General features: G+C 45.5%; 1 protein-coding gene across 3 annotated transcripts in view; it reads right to left on the reverse strand.

Moving 5' to 3' along the window:
- Positions 1–20,419, reverse strand: part of Ctu1 (Cytosolic thiouridylase subunit 1) — a 196,901-nt gene that overhangs the window by 110,901 nt on the left and 65,581 nt on the right. For all 3 annotated transcript variants that reach the window (XM_068384919.1, XM_068384926.1, XM_068384914.1), the window contains exons 3-4: positions 17,404–17,530; positions 16,835–16,939 (exon numbers count right to left, since the gene is read on the reverse strand). In XM_068384919.1, the coding sequence (XP_068241020.1) occupies positions 16,835–16,939; positions 17,404–17,530 (232 nt within the window). The remainder of the gene's footprint in view (positions 1–16,834; positions 16,940–17,403; positions 17,531–20,419) is intronic.

Genomic DNA, 20,419 nt, shown 5'->3' on the forward strand with positions numbered 1-20,419 from the left:
CACCCAGGGGGGTGGGTGAAAACCAGTGTACAAGATTAAAGAATAGCTAAGTATCCCATATTTCATATAACAGTTATCTCAAATAACAATGAAATAATAAGTACCTGGTAAGGAAGTCGAATTGAACCGTTACTCTGCCTCTTTTTTAAGTTCGTCTTCCTTACTGAGCGCAGCGTTCCTCTTGGAGGCTGAATCAACCCAAAGGTGCTAAAGTATATAGGGTTGCAACCCCTACTAAAGGACCTCTACAAAACCTCTAACCCAGGCGCTTCTCAAGAATGAATAGACCACCCGCCAAATCAAAAGGATGCGGAAGGCTTCTTAGCCTACCGTAACAACCATAAAAACAACAATAAAAGCATTCAAGAGAAAGGTTAAAAAAGGTTATGGGATTAAGGGAATGTAGTGGCTGAGCCCTCACCTACTACTGCACTCGCTGCTACGAATGGTCCCAGGGTGTAGCAGTTCTCGTAAAGAGACTGGACATCTTTAAGATAAAATGATGCAAACACTGACTTGCTCCTCCAATAGGTTGCATCCATTATGCTCTGCAGAGAACGGTTTTTATTAAAGGCCATCGAAGTAGCTACGGCTCTTACTTCGTGGGTCCTTACCTTCAGCAATGCAAGGTCTTCCTCCTTTAAGTGAGAATGGGCTTCTCTAATCAGAAGCCTTATATAATACGAAACCCCGTTCTTGGACATGGGCCTCGAAGGTTTCTTGATGGCACACCATAAGGCTTCTGACTGTCCTCGAATAGGTTTAGACCTCTTAAGATAATACTTGAGAGCTCTGACAGGGCAAAGAACTCTCTCTAGTTCGTTACCTACCATGTTGGAGAGGCTAGGTATTTCAAACGATCTAGGCCAAGGACGTGAAGGAAGTTCGTTCTTTGCTAGGAATCCGAGCTGAAAAGAACATGTTGCAGATTCGGTCGTGAAACCAATGTTCTTGCTGAAGGCATGAACCTCACTGACTCTCTTAGCTGTTGCAAGGCAGACGAGAAAAAGAGTCTTGAGGGTAAGGTCCTTGAAGGAAGCTGACTGGAGAGGTTCGAACCTAGGTGACATAAGGAACCTTAAGACTACGTCTAGATTCCAGCCTGGAGTGGAAAGACGACGCTCTTTAGACGTCTCAAAAGACTTAAGAATGTCTTGAAGGTCCTTGTTGGAAGAAAGGTCCAAACCTCTGTGGCGGAGAACTGAAGCCAACATACTCCTATACCCTTTAATCGTAGGGGCTGAAAGGGATCTCTCATTCCTAAGATGTAGAAGGAAGTCAGCTATTTGGGTCACAGAGGTATTGGTAGAGGATATTGAATTGGCTCTACACCAGCTCCGGAAGACTTCCCACTTAGATTGGTAGACTCTACGAGTGGAAACCCTTCTTGCTCTGGCAATCGCACTGGCTGCCTCCTTCGAAAAGCCTCTAGCTCTAGCGAATCTTTCGACAGTCTGAAGGCAGTCAGCCGAAGAGCGTGGAGGTTTGGGTGCAACCTGTCTACGTGAGGTTGACGTAGAAGGTCCACTCTTAGAGGTAGAGTCCTGGGGATGTCGACTAGCCATTGAAGTACCTCTGTGAACCATTCTCTTGCAGGCCAAAGGGGAGCAACCAGCGTCAGCCGTGTCCCTTCGTGCGAGATGAATTTCTGCAGAACTTTGTTTATTATCTTGAACGGTGGGAATGCGTAAAGGTCGAGATGGGACCAGTTCAGTAGAAAAGCATCCACATGAACTGCTGCAGGGTCTGGAACAGGGGAACAGTACAGCGGAAGTCTCTTGGTTATGGAGGTGGCAAACAGATCTATGGTAGGTTGACCCCACAAGGTCCAAAGTCTGTTGCACACACTCTTGTGGAGGGTCCATTCCGTGGGAATGACCTGATTCCTTCTGCTTAGGCGATCTGCTGAGACGTTCATATTGCCCTGAATGAACCTCGTGACCAGAGTGAGGTTTAGACCTCTTGACCAAATGAGGAGGTCCCTTGCGATCTCGAATAGGCTCCTCGAATGGGTCCCTCCTTGCTTGGAGATGTAAGCCAAGGCTGTGGTGTTGTCTGAGTTCACCTCCACCACTTTGCCTAGCAGGAGGGACTTGAAGTTCAGCAGGGCTAAATGAACTGCTAGTAGCTCCTTGCAGTTGATGTGGAGTAATCCCTGTTCCTCGTTCCACGTTCCCGAGCATTCCCGTCCGTTCAAGGTCGCACCCCAGCCCGAGTCCGATGCATCTGAGAAGAGATGAAGATTGGGGGTCTGAATAGCCAACGATAGGCCCTCCCTGAGAAGGAGATTGTTCTTCCACCACAGGAGAGTGGTCTTCATCTCTTGGGTGATTGGGATAGAGACTGCTTCGAGAGTCGAACCCTTGTCCCAATGAGCTGCAAGATGGAATTGAAGAGGGCGGAGGTGGAGTCTCCCTAGCTCGACGAACAGGGCCAGTGATGAAAGGGTCCCTGTGAGACTCATCCACTGTCTCACCGAGCAACTGCTCCTCTTCAGCATGCTCATGATGCACTCTAGGGCTTGGCTTATCCTGGGGGCCGATGGAAAAGCCCGAAAATCCTGACTCCGAATCTCCATTCCCAGGTACACAATGGATTGGGAGGGAATGAGCTGAGACTTTTCTATGTTGACTAACAGACCCAGTTCTCTGATTAAGTCCAAAGTCCAGTTGAGATTCTCCAGACAGCGACGACTCGTGGAGGCTCTCAACAGCCAGTCGTCTAAGTAGAGGGAGGCTCTGATGTCCGATAAGTGTAGGAATTTTGCTATATTCCTCATCAGATGAGTGAACACCATAGGAGCTGTGCTTAGGCCAAAACACAGGGCTTGAAATTGGTAGACAACCTTTCCAAAAACGAATCTCAGGAAAGGTTGGGAGTCTGGATGAATAGGAACGTGAAAGTAGGCATCTTTCAAGTCCAACGAGACCATCCAGTCCTCCTGCCTGACCGCTGCTAGGACCGACTTCGTCGTCTCCATCGTGAACGTCTGCTTGGTGACATACGCGTTGAGCGCGCTGACGTCCAGCACCGGTCTCCAACCTCCTGTCTTCTTGGCCACAAGAAAGAGACGGTTGTAGAAGCCCGGGGATTGATGGTCCCGGACTATAACCACTGCCTTCTTCTGCACAAGTAGCGACACCTCCTGGTGCAATGCTAGCCTCTTGTCCTCTTCTTTGTAGTTGGGAGAGAGGTTGATGGGAGATGTGGTCAGAGGTGGTTTGAGGCAGAATGGAATCCTGTAACCGTCCCTCAGCCAACTGACAGACTGGGCGTCTGCACCTCTCTTCTCCCAGGCTTGCCAGAAGATCTTGAGTCTGGCTCCTACTGCTGTCTGGAGATGCGGAGAGTCAGTTTTTTCCTTTAGATGTCTTGGAGCCTTTCCTAGACTTGCTCCTGTAAGAGTCTGGACGGGAGCTTCCTCGGCTGGGGGCTCTACCACGAAAGGGCGGTATGAACCTCGTAGCAGGGGTATCAGCCACTGGGGAGCGATAAGTCTTGGGGACTGAGGTAGCAACCTTAGACTTACGAGCCGATGAGGCTACAAGATCGTGTGTGTCCTTTTGTATCAGGGCAGCAGACAAGTCCTTAACCAGCTCTTCGGGGAAGAGGAACTTCGAGAGCGGAGCAAAAAGGAGTTGTGACCTTTGACAAGGTGTAATGCTGGAGGAAAGGAAGGTACACAGCTGTTCCCTTTTCTTCAGAACCCCTGATACAAACATCGACGCAAGCTCACCAGATCCATCCCTAATGGCCTTATCCATGCAGGACATTAATAGCATGGCAGAATCCTTGTCCGCAGGAGAGGTCTTCTTGCTGAGGGCCCCCAGGCACCAGTCTAGAAAGTTGAACATCTCAAATGCTCTAAATACTCCCTTCAGTAAGTGATCAAGGTCTGAGAAGGTCCAACAAACCTTAGAGCGCCTCATTGCAGTTCTCCGAGGCGAGTCTACCAGACTTGAGAAGTCAGCCTGGGCAGAGGCAGGTACTCCCAAGCCTGGTGCTTCTCCTGTGGCATACCAAACGCTCGCTTTCGAAGTAAGCTTAGTCGGAGGGAACATGAAAGAAGTTTTGCCAAGGTGTTGCTTAGTCTGCAGCCACTCCCCTAAGATCCTTAACGCTCTCTTAGAGGACCTTGCTAGGACTAGCTTAGTATAGGTGGACTTAGCTTGTTGTATGCCCAGCGAAAACTCAGATGGCGGAGAGCGGGGAATAGCAGAGACAAAGTGGTCTGGGTAAACCTCCCTAAGCAGAGCCAAGACCTTACGAAAGTCAATAGACTGTGGAGAAGGCTTGGATTCATCCACGTCTGACGAGGGATCCAGGTGTGCCGCCTCATCATCAGACGCCTCATCACCAGAGTGTAGCGAAGAGATCGGACAAGAATGCTGAACAGCAGAGTCAGAACGAGTAGGAACAATATTAGTGGTTTCCTCTTCAAGTAACTGTTGAGGGAAAACCTGAGGCTCAGACTGCAAAGGCTGAATAAAAGACGAAGCAGAAGGAAGGCGCATGGGTGGAGGAGGCTGACTCCTAGCATGAGTGGTTGAACCCAAGGATTGTGCTTGCTGAGCGGTTGGCGGAAGCGGAGTAGCAAGTTCCTGTTCCTGTGGTGTGAGCGGAGCGCGATGAGGTAGAGGCTGCGCAGAACAAGGTAAATGTCTCGCAAGCTGAGGCTCCTGAGGCGCAAGGCTAAGGTGTTGTGGTGCTTGCCTTGTGGAGGGTTGAGCTCGCTGCAGCGAGAGCTGAGGAGACTGACTCATGGACGGGAGAGGTTGTTGTACCTCAACCGAGTGTTGCATCACTGGTGGAGCAGCAAGTGGAGGCGGAGGAAGAGAGGTATAATCCTCCTGATCCCGTTGTAAAGGTTGCCTTAAGGAAGGCGGAGGCTGAACACCACTGGGAACAGCAAACTCAGAACGTGGTTCAACATCGTACGCCTGGCAGGTGGTACTGCGATCAGGCGGAGCGAGCGCAGGCGGAGCGAGCGCAGGCGGAGGCGGAGGCGCAACACTCTCAGCCCGACACTCACGCATCAAGTCCGAAAGCTGAGCTTGCATGGACTGTAGTAGAGACCACTTGGGGTCGGCAGAAACTACAGTAGGCTGAGGTAAAGCCTTAACAGTCGAGCTCTGTTGTGGCAGAACCTTACTCCTCTTGGGCGGAGTGCAGTCGACAGATGACTGCGGCGAGTCAGAGCTGAGCCAATGACTGCAACCTGGCTGAGCACTCGCGGACTGGACTCTGCGTTTAAGTGGTCTCGAGACCTGAGACCAACGTTTCTTCCCTGACAGTTGATCAGCGGACAAGAAAAAGACGGGCTCAATCGTCTGCAGGTGGGAGTGACGGTCTTTGGAAGACACGCCCGCAACCACCGAGGATACTTCCGTGCGCCTAACAAGGCCTGCCGAACCCTTATGCCCTTCGACATTGCTTCTCCCCTGGGCTTGGGAGCTTGCAAGAGGTCCCGGACTGGGAGGACGACTGGCTCGCACAGAAGTATCCTCACGCACCACACTGGCACTGACACTAGCACTTGGCACTGCACTGACACTAGCACTCGTCACAGCACTGGCACTAATTCCACCCACTGCACTCTTGACCTTAAGTTTCTTGACTTCGGCCATCAGAGACTTATGATCACTTACCACTGACTCTACTTTATCGCCTAAGGCCTGAATAGCACGCAAAACAACAGACATATCAGGCGGAGGGCAAATAGTAGGTTCGGGGGTAGTCACTACAGGGGTAGGAAAAGGTAGGGGATCATGAGGTGAGGAAAAAAGTGAAGAGTGAGAAGAACTCCTCCTAACTCTACCTCTCTCTAACTTAGTTGAATATTTCAAAAGACGGACAAATTCAAGTTCCGAAAGTCCGGCGCATTCCTCACATCGATTTTCTAACTGACAGGGCCTGTCCCTACAGTCAGAACAAGCGGTGTGAGGATCTACCGAGGCCTTCGGAATACGCCTATTGCAAGACCTACATCGTCTATGGGAGGGGGCTTGCGAAATGTCAGACATCTTGAATCCAAAGAGTTAGCCAAAGGGGGTTCCAAAATCAAGCAAAAGATCGTTAACCGTTAATCAGGACTATATAAAAGCTATCTAGCTAATATAAGAAGGTTTCCAGTAAAGCGACAGCCGAAATCTGAGAGAATACTTCACCAATTAGCCGTGAAAATACTTGAAGATCATAAGCGTATCCCAGAACGTCTTGCCGGAAGCACGACAGAGGAAAAATTGAGGAGGTGTCAACAAGAAGTACTATAGTACCTGGCCACAGGTGGCGCTGGTAAGTACACCCCCTTCTAGTATTGTGATAGCTGGCGTATCCCTCCATAGAATTCTGTCGGGCAACGGAGTTGACAGCTACATGATTATCGGGTAAGTTTAATAATGAAAAATGTTATTTTGATAATAAAATAAATTTTTGAATATACTTACCCGGTGATTATATAGCTGCAACTCTGTTGCCCGACAGACAACTCTACGGTAAAAACTCGCCAGCGATCGCTACACAGGTTGCGGGTGTGCCCAACAGCGCCATCTGTCGTCCAGATACCTAGTACTCAATGTAAACAAAGACTCAATTTTCTCCTCGTCCCACTGCGTCTCTATTGGGGAGGAAGGGAGGGTCCTTTAATTTATAATCACCGGGTAAGTATATTCAAAAATTTATTTTATTATCAAAATAACATTTTTCAATATTTAACTTAGCCGGTGATTATATAGCTGATTCACACCCAGGGGGGTGGGTAGAGACCAGCAATATATGTTTACACTTTTATGAGCTAAGAGTTTTTATTTCATTTTAGAAGTTATCAAAATAACAAAAACAAAATAAATAGGTACCTGGTAAGGAAGTCGACTTGAACAATTTCTCTGCCTTTTAAGTACGTCTTCCTTACGGAGCCTCGCGATCCTCTTAGGATGCTGATCGACCCCTAGGATCTGAAGTATCAAGGGTTGCAACCCATACAACAGGACCTCATCAAAACCCCTAATCTAGGCGCTCTCAAGAAATGACTTTGACCACCCGCCAAATCAACCAGGATGCGAAAGGCTTCTTAGCCTTCCGGACAACCCAAAAAACAACAATAAAAACATTTCAAGAGAAAGATTAAAAGGGTATGGAATTAGGGAATTGTAGTGGTTGAGCCCTCACCCACTACTGCACTCGCTGCTACGAATGGTCCCAGTGTGTAGCAGTTCTTGTAAAGAGACTGGACATCTTTCAAGTAAAATGACGCGAACACTGACTTGCTTCTCCAATAGGTTGCGTCCATTATACTTTGCAGAGATATATTTTGCTTAAAGGCCACGGAAGTTGTTACAGCTCTAACTTCGTGCGTCTTCACCTTAAGCAAAGTTCGGTCTTCCTCACTCAGATGTGAATGAGCTTCTCGTATTAACAATCTGATAAAGTCTGACCAAGCATTCTTTGACAAAGGCAAGGATGGTTTCTTAACTGAACACCATAAAGCTTCAGATTGGCCTTGTAAAGGTTTACAGTGAACCCTCGCTACTTCGCGGTTCGACAATCGCGGATTCACCACTTCGCGGGGTTTTCCCATAACCCATATATATATACATATCGCGGATTTTCCGGAAAATTCGAAAATACCGCGAAATCTGAAGATAACCAAATACGATATTTTGTTACCTGTAATTCCATTAATACTGTAATTAGTAATATCTGCTCTTACTGATTGTTCATTGCATTACATATGATATATAATTCAGCACAGAAAGAAATAAAACACGAAAAGAGAATGTGATCATACGATAATTCAGTACGTAGTAAAATTAAATCGAACATGAAACGCAAATCAGATGCAGTCATACCATATTAGAATGGTGTGTACTGTAATGGATGTGCTTCTTTTCCATGAATCTTTTGTATGTATACGTACGTACAGTAGTACAGTACTGCATCCAATAATATTCTTTGTTGCAAAAATCACATTTCGAATAAGTACTGTAAGCGTACGAGAGAGAGAGAGAGAGAGAGAGAGAGAGAGAGAGAGAGAGAGAGAGGCGTAAAATAGCGTACGTACGTAAATTTTTATTATTATTGTTATTATTATTATTATTGTTGTTGTTGTTAATAAAATTATTATTGTTATTATTATTAATCATTATTATTATTATTATTACTGTACTGTACAGTATTATTATCATTATTTATTATTATTACGGTACCCTTGTACTTAATCTACGTACGTTCAGTATGCGCGGGGCATCTTCTATGAGTAACCAACGCACCATGTACTGTAAGACGGGTTGTGATTGGTTCAAGCGCTGACAGATGACGAATCAAAACTCAAGTTTTGTTATCTAGCCTGTGATTGGTGTTTTGCCCGCATCTTCTACCCGCAGCATCACAGTTCTCGCGGGTCTGCATCGTTCACTTTCTCTTTCCGCGTATTGCTGAGTAGACGTTCTTAAGTTTGTGAAGTTTAATCTGTGCTGTGTGCGACTGTTTTAAGTTGAACTTTTTGTTGAACTTTCTGTTACAATGGCTCCCAAGCGTTCTGCTTCTAGTAAGGCTGGTAGTGAGCCTAAACGCCACCGAAGAATGATGACGATAGCTGAGAAGGTTACGCTTCTCGACATGTTAAAAGATGGTAGAAGTTACGCGGCCGCCGGCCGCCATTTTGGCATCAACGAATCCACCGTTCGCTACATCAGGAAGGACGAGGCGAACATTAGAAAGACTGCTGCAATCACCTTTAGCAGATCAGCGAAGCGAGTCGTTACAACGCGTAATAAAACGATCGTACGCATGGAAGGTGCTTTAGCTGTGTGGATTGCCGACTGTCGGAAGAAGAACATAGCGTTGGATACGAACACCATCCGAACCAAGGCTTTGAGCTTGTATGAGAATTTTGCGGCAAAGGAACCTCATGACGACGATGGCGACCATGCTGAAGAAGATGATGATGTAGATGATCCTCAACCAGGGACCTCCACTGATTCCCAGCGTCAGAAACAACGTTTTTCCGCCAGCAAAGGATGGTTCGCGAAGTTTCAGAAACGCTTCGCCCTGAAAAGCGTTTCCCTGCATGGGGAGTCTGCTTCCGCTGACACTGCCGCTGCTGAAACTTACGTGAACCAGACTTTCAAGAACATTATCGCTGAAGGTGGATACAAGCCGGAACAAGTGTTTAATATGGATGAAACCGGCTTGTTTTGGAAGAGAATGCCGTCGCGAACTTTCCTGTTCAAAGAGGAAGCCAAAGCCTCTGGCTTTAAGGCATTCAAGGATCGCGTTACCCTCGTGATGTGTGGCAATGCTGCTGGATTTTTGTTAAAGCCGGGGCTTATTTATAAGTCGAAAAATCCTCGCGCTTTGAAAAACAAAAATAAGAATCTCCTTCCCGTGTACTGGATGCATAATCAAAAAGCATGGATTACGAAGATGCTGACCTCCAACTGGTTCCACCAGTGTTTCATCCCGCAAGTCCATGAATATCTCTTAGAGAAGGGCTTGCCATTCAAGATCCTTCTCCTTATGGATAACGCTGGTGGACACGCAACTGACCTGTCGCGTGAGGGCGTTCAGGTTGAGTTCCTGCCACCCAACACCACGTCATTAATTCAACCAATGGACCAGGGGGTTATCAGGGCGTTCAAGGCCCTCTACACGAAGAATACCTTGGCGGACCTCGTTGCGTGTGTGGATGCTGCCCAAGATGACGAGGATGAAGACTTCAACTTGAAGGCGTACTGGCGGCAGTACACCATAGCCACGTGCCTGCAGAATATTCAAAAGGCACTTCAAGAGATGAAACCTGCAACCGTAAATGCGAGCTGGAAGAAGCTGTGGCCCGATATTGTTTACGACGACAAGGGATTTACTCCGTCGGAAATCCAACACTCTGCAATACGGAAATCTGTGCAGTTGGCTGCCATAATTGGGGGTGACGGGTTTGGCGACATGACGACTGAAGACGTCGACGAGTTGTTGGACTGCCATTCCCAGCCCCTAACTGACGCAGACCTCGAAGACCTGACGAAATCGGCAAGTGAGGAAGAGAGTGAGGGTACCCAGGAAGAGACCCAAGAAAATGTAGAAGAAACGGGCTTAACATTAGAACGGCTCGCCAAGTTCTGCAACCATATGAAGGAGGCGAAAGAAATGTTGCAAGAGTGGGACGAGGATATGGTTCGCTCGATGCAATTCTGCAACAAGGTCGATGACATCACGACTCCCTACAGGATGCTCTTGGATCGAAAAAAGAAGCAGCGGCAACAACTTCCGATCACAATGTTTTTTCAGCCTCGCAAAAAAGAGCCAGTTCCTCCTGCTAGTACGCCTTCGGAAGAAATTGAAGAAGTTGAAGAGGTGTCCCAGGAAAAGACACCTCCGTCTGAAGAGACGTAAAATACTATCATTGACTGCACAGTAGAACACATCATCAGCTTCATCATCATCATTTCTACTGTGCAGCAAATTCATCGCCATTGTCATTCAAGTTTTTCTGGAACTTCTTTCGTGGTGAGTACAGTAACAATCTTTATTTTTTACTTTAACCTGTTTTATAGTTTAGTACTGTACGTACTGTATGCATTAAGTTAAAGGGAAGGTTTTAAAAGTCTACATGTTGTACAGTAACCTATCATATTTTTTTTGTTTAAAATTTACATTTACGTACGTAAAACAATCTCTCTCTCTCTCTCTCTCTCTCTCTCTCTCTCTCTCTCTCTCTCTCTCTCTCTCTCTCTCTCTCTCTCTCTCTCTCTCTCAAATTGTTTTCCTGCTTTGCTACGTACAAGCACTGTATAATTTATATTTGTAAGGTAACATATTTTGTAAATGCTTTGTACTGTAAATACTGTATGTACTGTATCATTATTTATCACTATCATCATGCGTGTTAAATGCCTTGTTTGTTCTGAGCGTGGTTGTTTACTGAGCGTACACGCCGTCGTTTCAGGCGGCGTCATAAAGAAAAAGATTTCATTTGGAAGTCCTAAGAAAAATACGTAAACTAAAACATTGGTAATAAAAAAATCAACATACAGTACTGTATAATCAATATAATCGATGCAAAAACTAACCATACGTACATATATGTGTACACTAAATGAGTTTGTTTCTTCATTATGATCAGAGATGAACGTAAACAAAACATTGGTTGCCATTTTTTATCGTGCTTTTTAGGTGTTTAGGAAACACATGATATAAAATCGCCTTTAATATTTGTGCCTGTTTTAGTTTAGGGTGCTGTAGTACATGCATTAAGTGTTCTGTACATTACAGGGTGTAAAGGGTGGTTTGTTAACAGTACTACGTACAAGGGAAGGTTTTAAAAGTCCGAATATACATGTTAAATAAATAGGTAAATATGCTGTCACTACTTCGCGGATTTTCACCTATCGCGCCCGCGTCTGGAACCTATCTACCGCGATAAACGAGGGTTCACTGTAGTACGCTTTAAATAGAACTTAAGAGCTCTAACAGGGCATAAGACTCTTTCTAGTTCATTGCCTACGATCTCCGATAAGCTGGGGATATCGAAAGATTTAGGCCAAGGCCGAGAAGGCAGCTCAATTTTGGCTAGAAAACCAAGTTGTAGCGAACAAGTGGCTTTTTCTGACGAAAATCCTATGTTCTTGCTGAAGGCATGAATCTCACTGACTCTTTTAGCCGAGGCTAAGCATACCAGGAAAAGAGTCTTAAGAGTGAGATCTTTCAGGGAGGCTGATTGTAACGGCTCCAACCTGTCTGACATGAAGAATCTTAGTACCACGTCTAAATTCCATCCAGGGGTAGCCAAACGACGCTCCTTGGTGGTCTCAAAAGACTTAAGGAGGTCTTGCAGATCTTTATGTTTGGAAAGATCTAAGCCTCTATGCCGGAAGACCAATGCCAACATGCTTCTGTAGCCCTTGATAGTGGGAGCTGAAAGGGAACGTCCTTTTCTCAGGTATAAGAGAAAAACAGCTATTTGAGCTACAGAGGTACTGGTCGAGGATACAGAAACTGACTTGCACCAGTCTCGGAAGACTTCCCACTTCGATTGGTAGACTCTAATGGAAGAAGCTCTCCTTGCTCTAGCAATCGCACTGGCTGCTTCCTTCGAAAAGCCTCTAGCTCTCGAGAATCTTTCGATAGTCTGAAGGCAGTCAGACGAAGAGCGTGGAGGCTTTGGAGTACCTTCTTTACGTGTGGCTGACGAAGAAGGTCTACCCTTAGAGGAAGACTACTGGGAACGTCTACTAACCATCGAAGTATCTCGGTGAACCATTCTCTCGCGGGCCAGAGGGAAGCAACTAACGTCAACCTTGTCCCTTCGTGAGAGGCGAACTTCTGCAGTACCTTGTTGACAATCTTGAACGGTGGGAATGCGTAGAGATCCAGATGTGACCAATCTAGGAGGAAAGCATCTATATGTATTGCTGCTGGGTCCGGGACTGGAGAGCAATAGATTGGAAGCCTCTTGGTCAGCGAGGTTGCAAAGAGATCTATGGATGGTTTTACCCCAAGTGGCCCAAAGTCTCTTGCACACATCCTTGTGGAGGGTCCATTCGGTTGGAATTACTTGCCCTTTCCGACTGAGACAATCTGCTATGACGTTCAAGTCGCCTTGGATGAACCTCGTTACTAGGGAGATGTCTTGACCTTTTGACCAGATGAGCAGGTCCCTTGTGATCTCGTACAACGTCAGTGAGTGGGTACCTCCTTGTTTGGAGATGTACGCCAAGGCCGTGGTGATGTCCGAGTTAACTTCCACCACTTTGCCTCGAAGGAGAGACTTGAAGCTTTTCAAGGCCAGATGTACTGCCAACAGCTCCTTGCAGTTGATATGCATGCTCCTCTGACTCGAGTTCCACAGTCCTGAGCATTCCCGACCGTCTAGTGTCGCGCCCCAGCCCACGTCCGATGCGTCCGAGAAGAGAACGTGGTTGGGAGTCTGAACAGCCAGGGGAAGACCCTCTCTTAGGTTGATATTGTCCTTCCACCAAGTCAGACAAGACTTTATCTTTTCGGAAACCGGGATCGAGACCGCTTCTAGCGTCTTGTCCTTTTTCCAGTGAAAAGCTAGATGGTATTGAAGAGGACGGAGGTGTAGTCTTCCTAGAGACACAAATTGTTCCACGGATGACAGCGTCCCTACCAGACTCATCCACAGCCTGACTGAGCAGCGTTCCTTCTTCAGCATCTTCTGGATGGATACAGGGCTTGATCTATTCTGGGGGCTGATCGTCTTGTTGTTCAGCAACGTCCTCATCAGAGGGTTCCTCATCCGAAAACTGATGAGGAAACGGCAACGGAGTGGGCAACGTCTGGCTCGCTGAGTCCGGTCGCACTGGTGGATGCGTGACGGAGCCGGACGCAATATCATGGAACTGCTGCACAGTCTGTGAACTGTCAACAACCATGGGTGCGCGAGGAAGCACAGCGTCCACCCGAGACTGTCTAGACCGTCTGGGTTGTGCAGTCAACACCCTACCGGGTTGCTGAGGTTGACGCACTGCGTCAAAACAAGTCACCTCTGCTGGTTGTTGAACGTCCTGAACGTCAACAACCACCTCCGAGCGTCGCTTAACGTCAACGTGCCGCTGGCAACCCACACTGGGTCGCATCGGTGGAGGAACCACCTCAACTGGCAGACGCGAGTAGGTTACCTCAGCGTCAACAGGGCGCACAACCGACCGGTTGGAAGGTTGTTGGCCAGAAGGTTCGGTAGCAACCTTCTCCGCATTAAAGTCCTCTATCAAGGACGCAAGCTTGGACTGCATGTCTTGCAGCAAAGCCCATTTAGGGTCTACGGGAGCAGGTGTGGCAACAGACGGGGTTAGCGACTGAGGCGGTACCGTTTACCATCCCTGAAAGCCTTGTTATGCGTGACATAATTGTACAGCAAAACTTCAAAGGCTCGAAAACAGCTGTGAAGTTGACCTGTAAACAACTTGGAGCGTCTCCTGGCCAGGCGCCAGGGAGAGTCTACGAGAATTGAGAAGTCTATCTAGGCAGAGGCATGAACTCCCAAGCCGAGAACTTCTCTCGTGTCATATCAGACTCTCGCTCTATAAACCAGTTTAAAAGAAGGGAAAGTAAAGGCTGTATCCCCCAAACTCCTCCTGGTGAAAAACCAGTCGCCTAGCCAACGTAAAGCTCTCTAGGAGAGCGAGAGAGCACTAGGTTAAAAACAACGGCTTCGAAGTAGCTAGGCCTAGTGTAAGCTCTGACGTTTAGGCGAACGAGGAGCAGCAGTTACAAAAAGATCCGGACAAAGATCCTTAAAAAAATCATCATGATTTAATTAAAGTCCATAGGAGGCTAAGCAGCTTTAGGCTCCTCTCCATCTGACAGAGTCCTCAAGGGAATATCAGTAGGAGGGGGAACAGCAACTTCCTCATCTACAGGAACCTTGTCCGATAAAAGCTGAGTCTCAAGCAAGGGAGAGACCTACCGTGGTGGCAATGCTTTACAAGCAGAGTCCACACTCACTGGTGCATTAGTAGCAGACCAGAACGCAACGTCATGTAACTGCTTGACAGTCTGTGAACTGTCAACAACTGAACTGTCAACCACAACAGGTGCGTGAGGACCCACAGCGTCCACTCGAGACTGCTTTGACTGCCTAGACTGAGCAGTCAAAACAACTCTAGAATGCGGAGGTTGACGCACAGCGTCAAAACAAGTCAACTCCGATTGTTAGTGAACGTCTTGAACGTCAACAGGAGCATCAGCAAGTGGCCTAACGTCCAAATGCGGCTGAAAAACCACACGAGACCGCATCGAGTGTGGTTCTAAACAACCTGACTGACGTGACTAATCTACGCCAACGTCAACAGTAAGCACAAAGGAACGTTAGGTTGGCTGAAAGCCAGGATATCGATGAGATAAACGGCTAGACTCAACGGACTAATCGGCAGAATAGTCTTCCATAAGGGAGGCAAGCATATACTGCATGTCTTGCCATACACCCCATTAAGGATCAACGGAAATGGTTGTGGTAAGAGACGAGGGTAACGTCTGTGACCGCAACACTTTGCCTACAAAAAAAGACTCTCGGAGTCTGTGTTACGCTTTTTTTAGGCGGCGAGCAGTTATCCGATGACTGCATAGGGTCAGAGCTGTCCTAATGGTTGTAACCAGGACGCTGGACCTGTCCTGAAAGGACTGACTTTCGCTTAAGGGCTTCGAAACCTTGTGACAGGTTTCTTATGCGAAAAGCCTTCGGATGACGAGGAGAAACAACGTCTCTCTCGTCTTATGGTAGGGGAGATCTTGGTAAGATACACCCGATACCATGGAGGGAAAACGTCTGTTCGTTGGTCAAGGCCTCTCGAACCCATAAGTCGTTTGACATTACTTCTCCCCTGGGCTTGGGAGCATGTAAGAGGTCCCGGACTAGGTGAACGACAGGCACGAACAGACGAACCCTCGGACGCAACACTGTAACACTTTGCGCATATCACTTTATCACTTCGATTTTCTGTTTTGCACTTATTTCACTGAAATCGAAACTTTTACTGATTTCTACCTGAAACACGCAATTCTACCCTTCATTAAAAGGTAGTAATTGCGAAATCAGTCGTATAATGCAAGCTCATTAATACCAGCAAAAAACAGAAAACATATTTTAAGATAAAAAAATCAGTGGCTGGGAAAGAGACTAAACACTAGTTCATATAACTACGTTTTCAATCTCTCACCGCACATAGCCTGGGGACGAGAATAAAAAACTAAAACGTTTTATCCTTCCTCCCCGTACAGCGACTAGGGACGAGAGTAACTCGAGAACAACGTTACCCACTTGAACGGAACGTTTTCTCTCCTCTCTCTCCCTCCGTCTCTATCTCTCTCTCTCTTTCTCTCTTGATTTCGCACCTAAGAGAAGAGCCCAATTATATTTCGTCAAAAAAACATGTTATTTGACTAAAGGAAAAAACTGAAAGGTTTTTCAAATAAAAAGTTCCTTTAAAATAGAATTTAAAACATTTAAGCTAAGAAAGAATGAACAAAACGTCAGAATCGATTTACTCTTACTGCAAAGTGAAACCGTGATACACTCTCTCTCTATCGTAACGATAGAGCGCATGTTGAACGTCCTGAACGTCAACAACTGCGTAGCATAAATAAACTAAACGTTAGTTCATCTTTGAAAACAGTACGAAGACTATCAAAGAAATTCTTTCATAAAATATTACCTTTAAAAAGTTTTAAATCCTTAGCTCTTTAAAAGCTAATTACGATATAAAGGGCTCAACGTTGATTAACTTCGGTTTCCAAGTTAGGACCGCCTACTCTCAGGAAAGGTATATATAAACAAAACATTAAAATTATTTTTTATATGTTTATAATAAATGGAAAGTTAATCGAAGAGGCCTAATAAAGGCGGAGAGATATAAAATATATAGAGGAAAATCTATAACGTGATATAATTACTAAAAGCCTAAACACACTTCCGTCTAAGGGAAGGGTCGGCCATTTAAAAGTGAAAGAAAGTCCATACTCTCTTTGTCACCATAATTAAATCTATCCAAAACGAGTTCAAGATTTAAGATGAAGATAAAACACCTGCATAGCGAAAGCTCAAAACTAGAATAAAGTACTTCACCAATTAGTTGTGAAAAAACTCCAGTTTAGCAACAGCGAGTAAGTACGTCTTGTCGATAGCTCGACAGAGAGAAAATTGAGTCTTTGTTTACATTGAGTACTAGGTATCTGGACGACAGATGGCGCTGTTGGGCACACCCGCAACCTGTGTAGCGATCGCTGGCGAGTTTTTACCGTAGAGTTGTCTGTCGGGCAACAGAGTTGCAGCTATATAATCACCGGCTAAGTTAAATATTGAAAAATCAATTTAGCTTACCCGTAATTCCTTCGTCTACTGAAAGCAGAACCAACTTCAGTCCATAATTGTAGCGATCATTTAATAATTTCATGATATATGCCAACACGGTAGAGTCTTTCCCTCCTGTAAAATTATCGTAATATCAGTTTCTCTTATCCTTTCGATTTACAGGTTATTTTATCCTAAATAATTTGCAAAAGATTATCTATTATTCAATACTCAGTTGAGCTTAGATTATTCAATTTTACATTCTTTTCTATTTATTATCAAAGTATGGCTAGTCTACTAACAACTATAGTACACTACTATATTCTTATCTTATATTTCCTGAAAACTGCATAAATCTAGTGGGTTTGATGAGAAACAAATTGGGTGTTCACAATATAAGATATTTTAATCTACTGTATTTAGTTAACAAAAAACTCAAAATTTGGTCTATATTAAACAGTTTTATTGAATAAACATCAATCATACAGTTGTGACAAGTACCAACATATGAGGGATTTAAGCTTTTAAAATGTCTCACCCTGACACAGGCCATACTTATGTAACAAATTTTAAAAATTCAGACTAAAATAAAATATTACCGGATGCTGCAATAGCAACATAATCCCCAGGATTAAAAAGATTTGCAGTTGTAATAGTTTGATGTACCTCCTGTTCAAATGCCCAAAAGAAGCACTCCTTGCAAAGTGCATCACCAGTCTTGGGTCGCTGTAAATATATAAATAAAATTATAGTTATGAAGCTTTTAGCTAATCTATTGTATATGAATACACTTGATGACATGTGAAATTGGCTGCCATATACTGTATTATAAAATATCAACTTTAGAAGTATCACATTCCTAGCCATACAAACCCGTCCTTTAAGTAGATATATCGTTTCAACACAAGCTGGAATTAGTCGTTAAAGTTAGATAATGAGTGGTTATGCAACTGGCGAGGGTACGGGGCAAGGAGCCCGGCCCCTTTCCAGTAGAAATTCCTCACTTTCAATCTTTCGGCTCCTGACTGAGGGGTGGTTGAGGAGGAAAGTTAGATTGAAGGACTGGATAGGACAAATACATAATACTTTAAAACTCTGTGTTTTGTTCCTAAGAGTCATACAGATCCTCGTTGTTTAATTAGGGAGACTCACTGCTTGGCGGGCTGGAAGTCCCCTGGAACTAAACTGGAAGGTTCAAAATCTTCCCTGGAAGTGATCAATACTAGAACTGCATAGGCACGAAACAAGGACTATTGCCACTCCCTATTCATCTATTATATTGATGAAAGACTGATAGGATCCAGGTTGTCATGAATATATGTACTTGACCAACAGTGGAGAACCCTTTCCCCAGAAGGGGTTGTGACGTCACTCGCAGTGAAATACCAAGTATAGTATGCAATTAATTGACTGATTTAAGAACAACTACCATTCCTCTTGTTACAGGATTGGGAGTTACTTCCTTAAATTTAAAGAATGGCGCTCAGAAGTGAAACTTACTAGCATCGAGTCTGAACAGCATGTAACGATTCAACTTCTTTAACCCTGAGGAGGGGAGACAGAAGAATGAAGGAAAAGGGCCAGTTATACTGCCTTACATTCCAGACTTATATCTACACATTACCATAGATGAGATACATACATGTCCCATGTGGGAGCTGGGCTAGTTACACACACATCCCAGTATGATCAGAAGAGAAGGAAGACCTGAGTTGGTGAATCTTGGATTCGAACCTTTTCAGAGGGTTAGTTCTTTCTTACTTCCATTTGAGCAGCTACCACAAGTGTCATCCAGACCCCAGCCTTCAGAACTTGGCCCACTGACAGGTCCTTCCTGAAAGTGAAGGTGGGGCACCTCGACTCTTGTCAGTCAAGGCATAAGCTTTACAGATCGTCTCATGAAGCCAGAAAGAGACTGTGTTCCTTAACACCTCTTTCTTGGATCTGTCAGTGCTAATAAAGTCTAATGCACTCAGGACTGAGGTGTTGGGTCCTTTTCAGATGGCACCGTAGAGCCCTCATGGGACATGAGTATCTCCTCTCAATCACTACCAGACCCCTCCCACAGGGAGGCAATGGAGAAGGACTCAAACCTGGGTTTTATATCTTACACAAAATCAGTACAAAACTGAAGGAGACCTCCTACCACCCCTCAGCGTGGATGACAACATAGAGACCATGCAACTAGCCAAATCTCTTTGTCAATGTTAAAGCTAGCAGAAAGACAGTCTTAAGTATCAGGTCCCTGTCTGACGACCTCCTCAATGGGTCAAAAGGGGACCCAGTAAGAGCATTGAAGATAAAAATCACATCCCATTTTGGGCACAAAGCTTGGGGTAGGCAAGACTACTCAAAGCTCCTCACAAGCATAAACAACTCCCAGGAAGAGAAGAGATTTATTCCTTTCAGTTGAATGACCACACTCAAGGGCGAGCGGTACACTTTGATAGCCAAGACTAAGATGCTTCTCCCAATAAAGAAAGACAAGGAAATCCATGATCTGTGCTCAAGTTGCTTCTAAGACACCAATCACAGAAGATGGCCCACTTAGCTTGGTAGATGGCTGTAGAGAATCTCTGGAGATACCCAGACATCTCCTATGCAGCATTTCACTCAGTAGAGATGGTGGATAGTCTTCACCCATGAAGGGCTAACAACTCGACAGCATGATGGGACCTCTGTAAATACGGCTGACAGAGAAGAGTGGACCACATGGGTAATTCTCTCAGAGCCTTGGCCAGAAGAGCAAGCAGATTTCGAGACCACTTATCATGAGGCCATTTGGGAGCTACCTGGCCTCTTGAGTTCTGGTATAACCAATACTCTGCTGATTTCTGGCCGAATTAGGGTGAATGGCAGAATGGGCACACATCCACACAATCTCTTGGGTGTTGGAAGGCAACTTAGAACAAAGCTATGGGTCTGGAAACGGGGGAAGAGAAGAGTTTCCTGTTCTGCTTCATAGCATACAGTTCGATCCCCGGGAGCCACACAGGGTAAAAATCCTTTCTGCTACCAAAGGAAGTAGAGACTCCTCTGCTCCTACAACCTGGCACTGGCAATTGAACGTGTTTGCTAGAACATTCCTCTTGGTTGGAATGTACCTCGCTCACAACTCCACAGCGTGAAACGAAACCCATATATGCATCCGCTTCATTAGCTACCAAATGGGGTGCGAGACTGTGCCTCCTTGTTTGTTGATGTAGGCTACAAGAGTGGTGTTGTCACTCATCAACATTACTGATTGCCTCCTCAAACATTCTTGGAATGCTTGCAACCTTATAGTCCAACCATTCTAAAATCAAAGTTGGGGAGGGTCGAGCCGGGAATACACCATTGCCTTGCTTTCTAAACAAGTGAGGGCCCAATTATCTGATTTCATCATCATCATCTCCCCTACGCCTATAGATGCAAAGGGCCTCTGTTATATCTTGCCAGTTGTCTCTATCTTGAGTTTTTTTTCTATCAGGACGACACGGCTATCACCAAAAAATAGATTTTTCCTATGTTAAAATCCATTTTAATTCGATACTTCTCCATTCGTCATCTCCTACTTCGAGCTTCATAGTGTTCAGCCATGTAGGCCTGGGTTTTCAACTTTTCTAATGCCTTGTG

Source organism: Palaemon carinicauda, chromosome 1 (assembly GCF_036898095.1).
Source record: "Palaemon carinicauda isolate YSFRI2023 chromosome 1, ASM3689809v2, whole genome shotgun sequence".
Taxonomy (NCBI): Eukaryota; Metazoa; Arthropoda; class Malacostraca; order Decapoda; family Palaemonidae; genus Palaemon; species Palaemon carinicauda.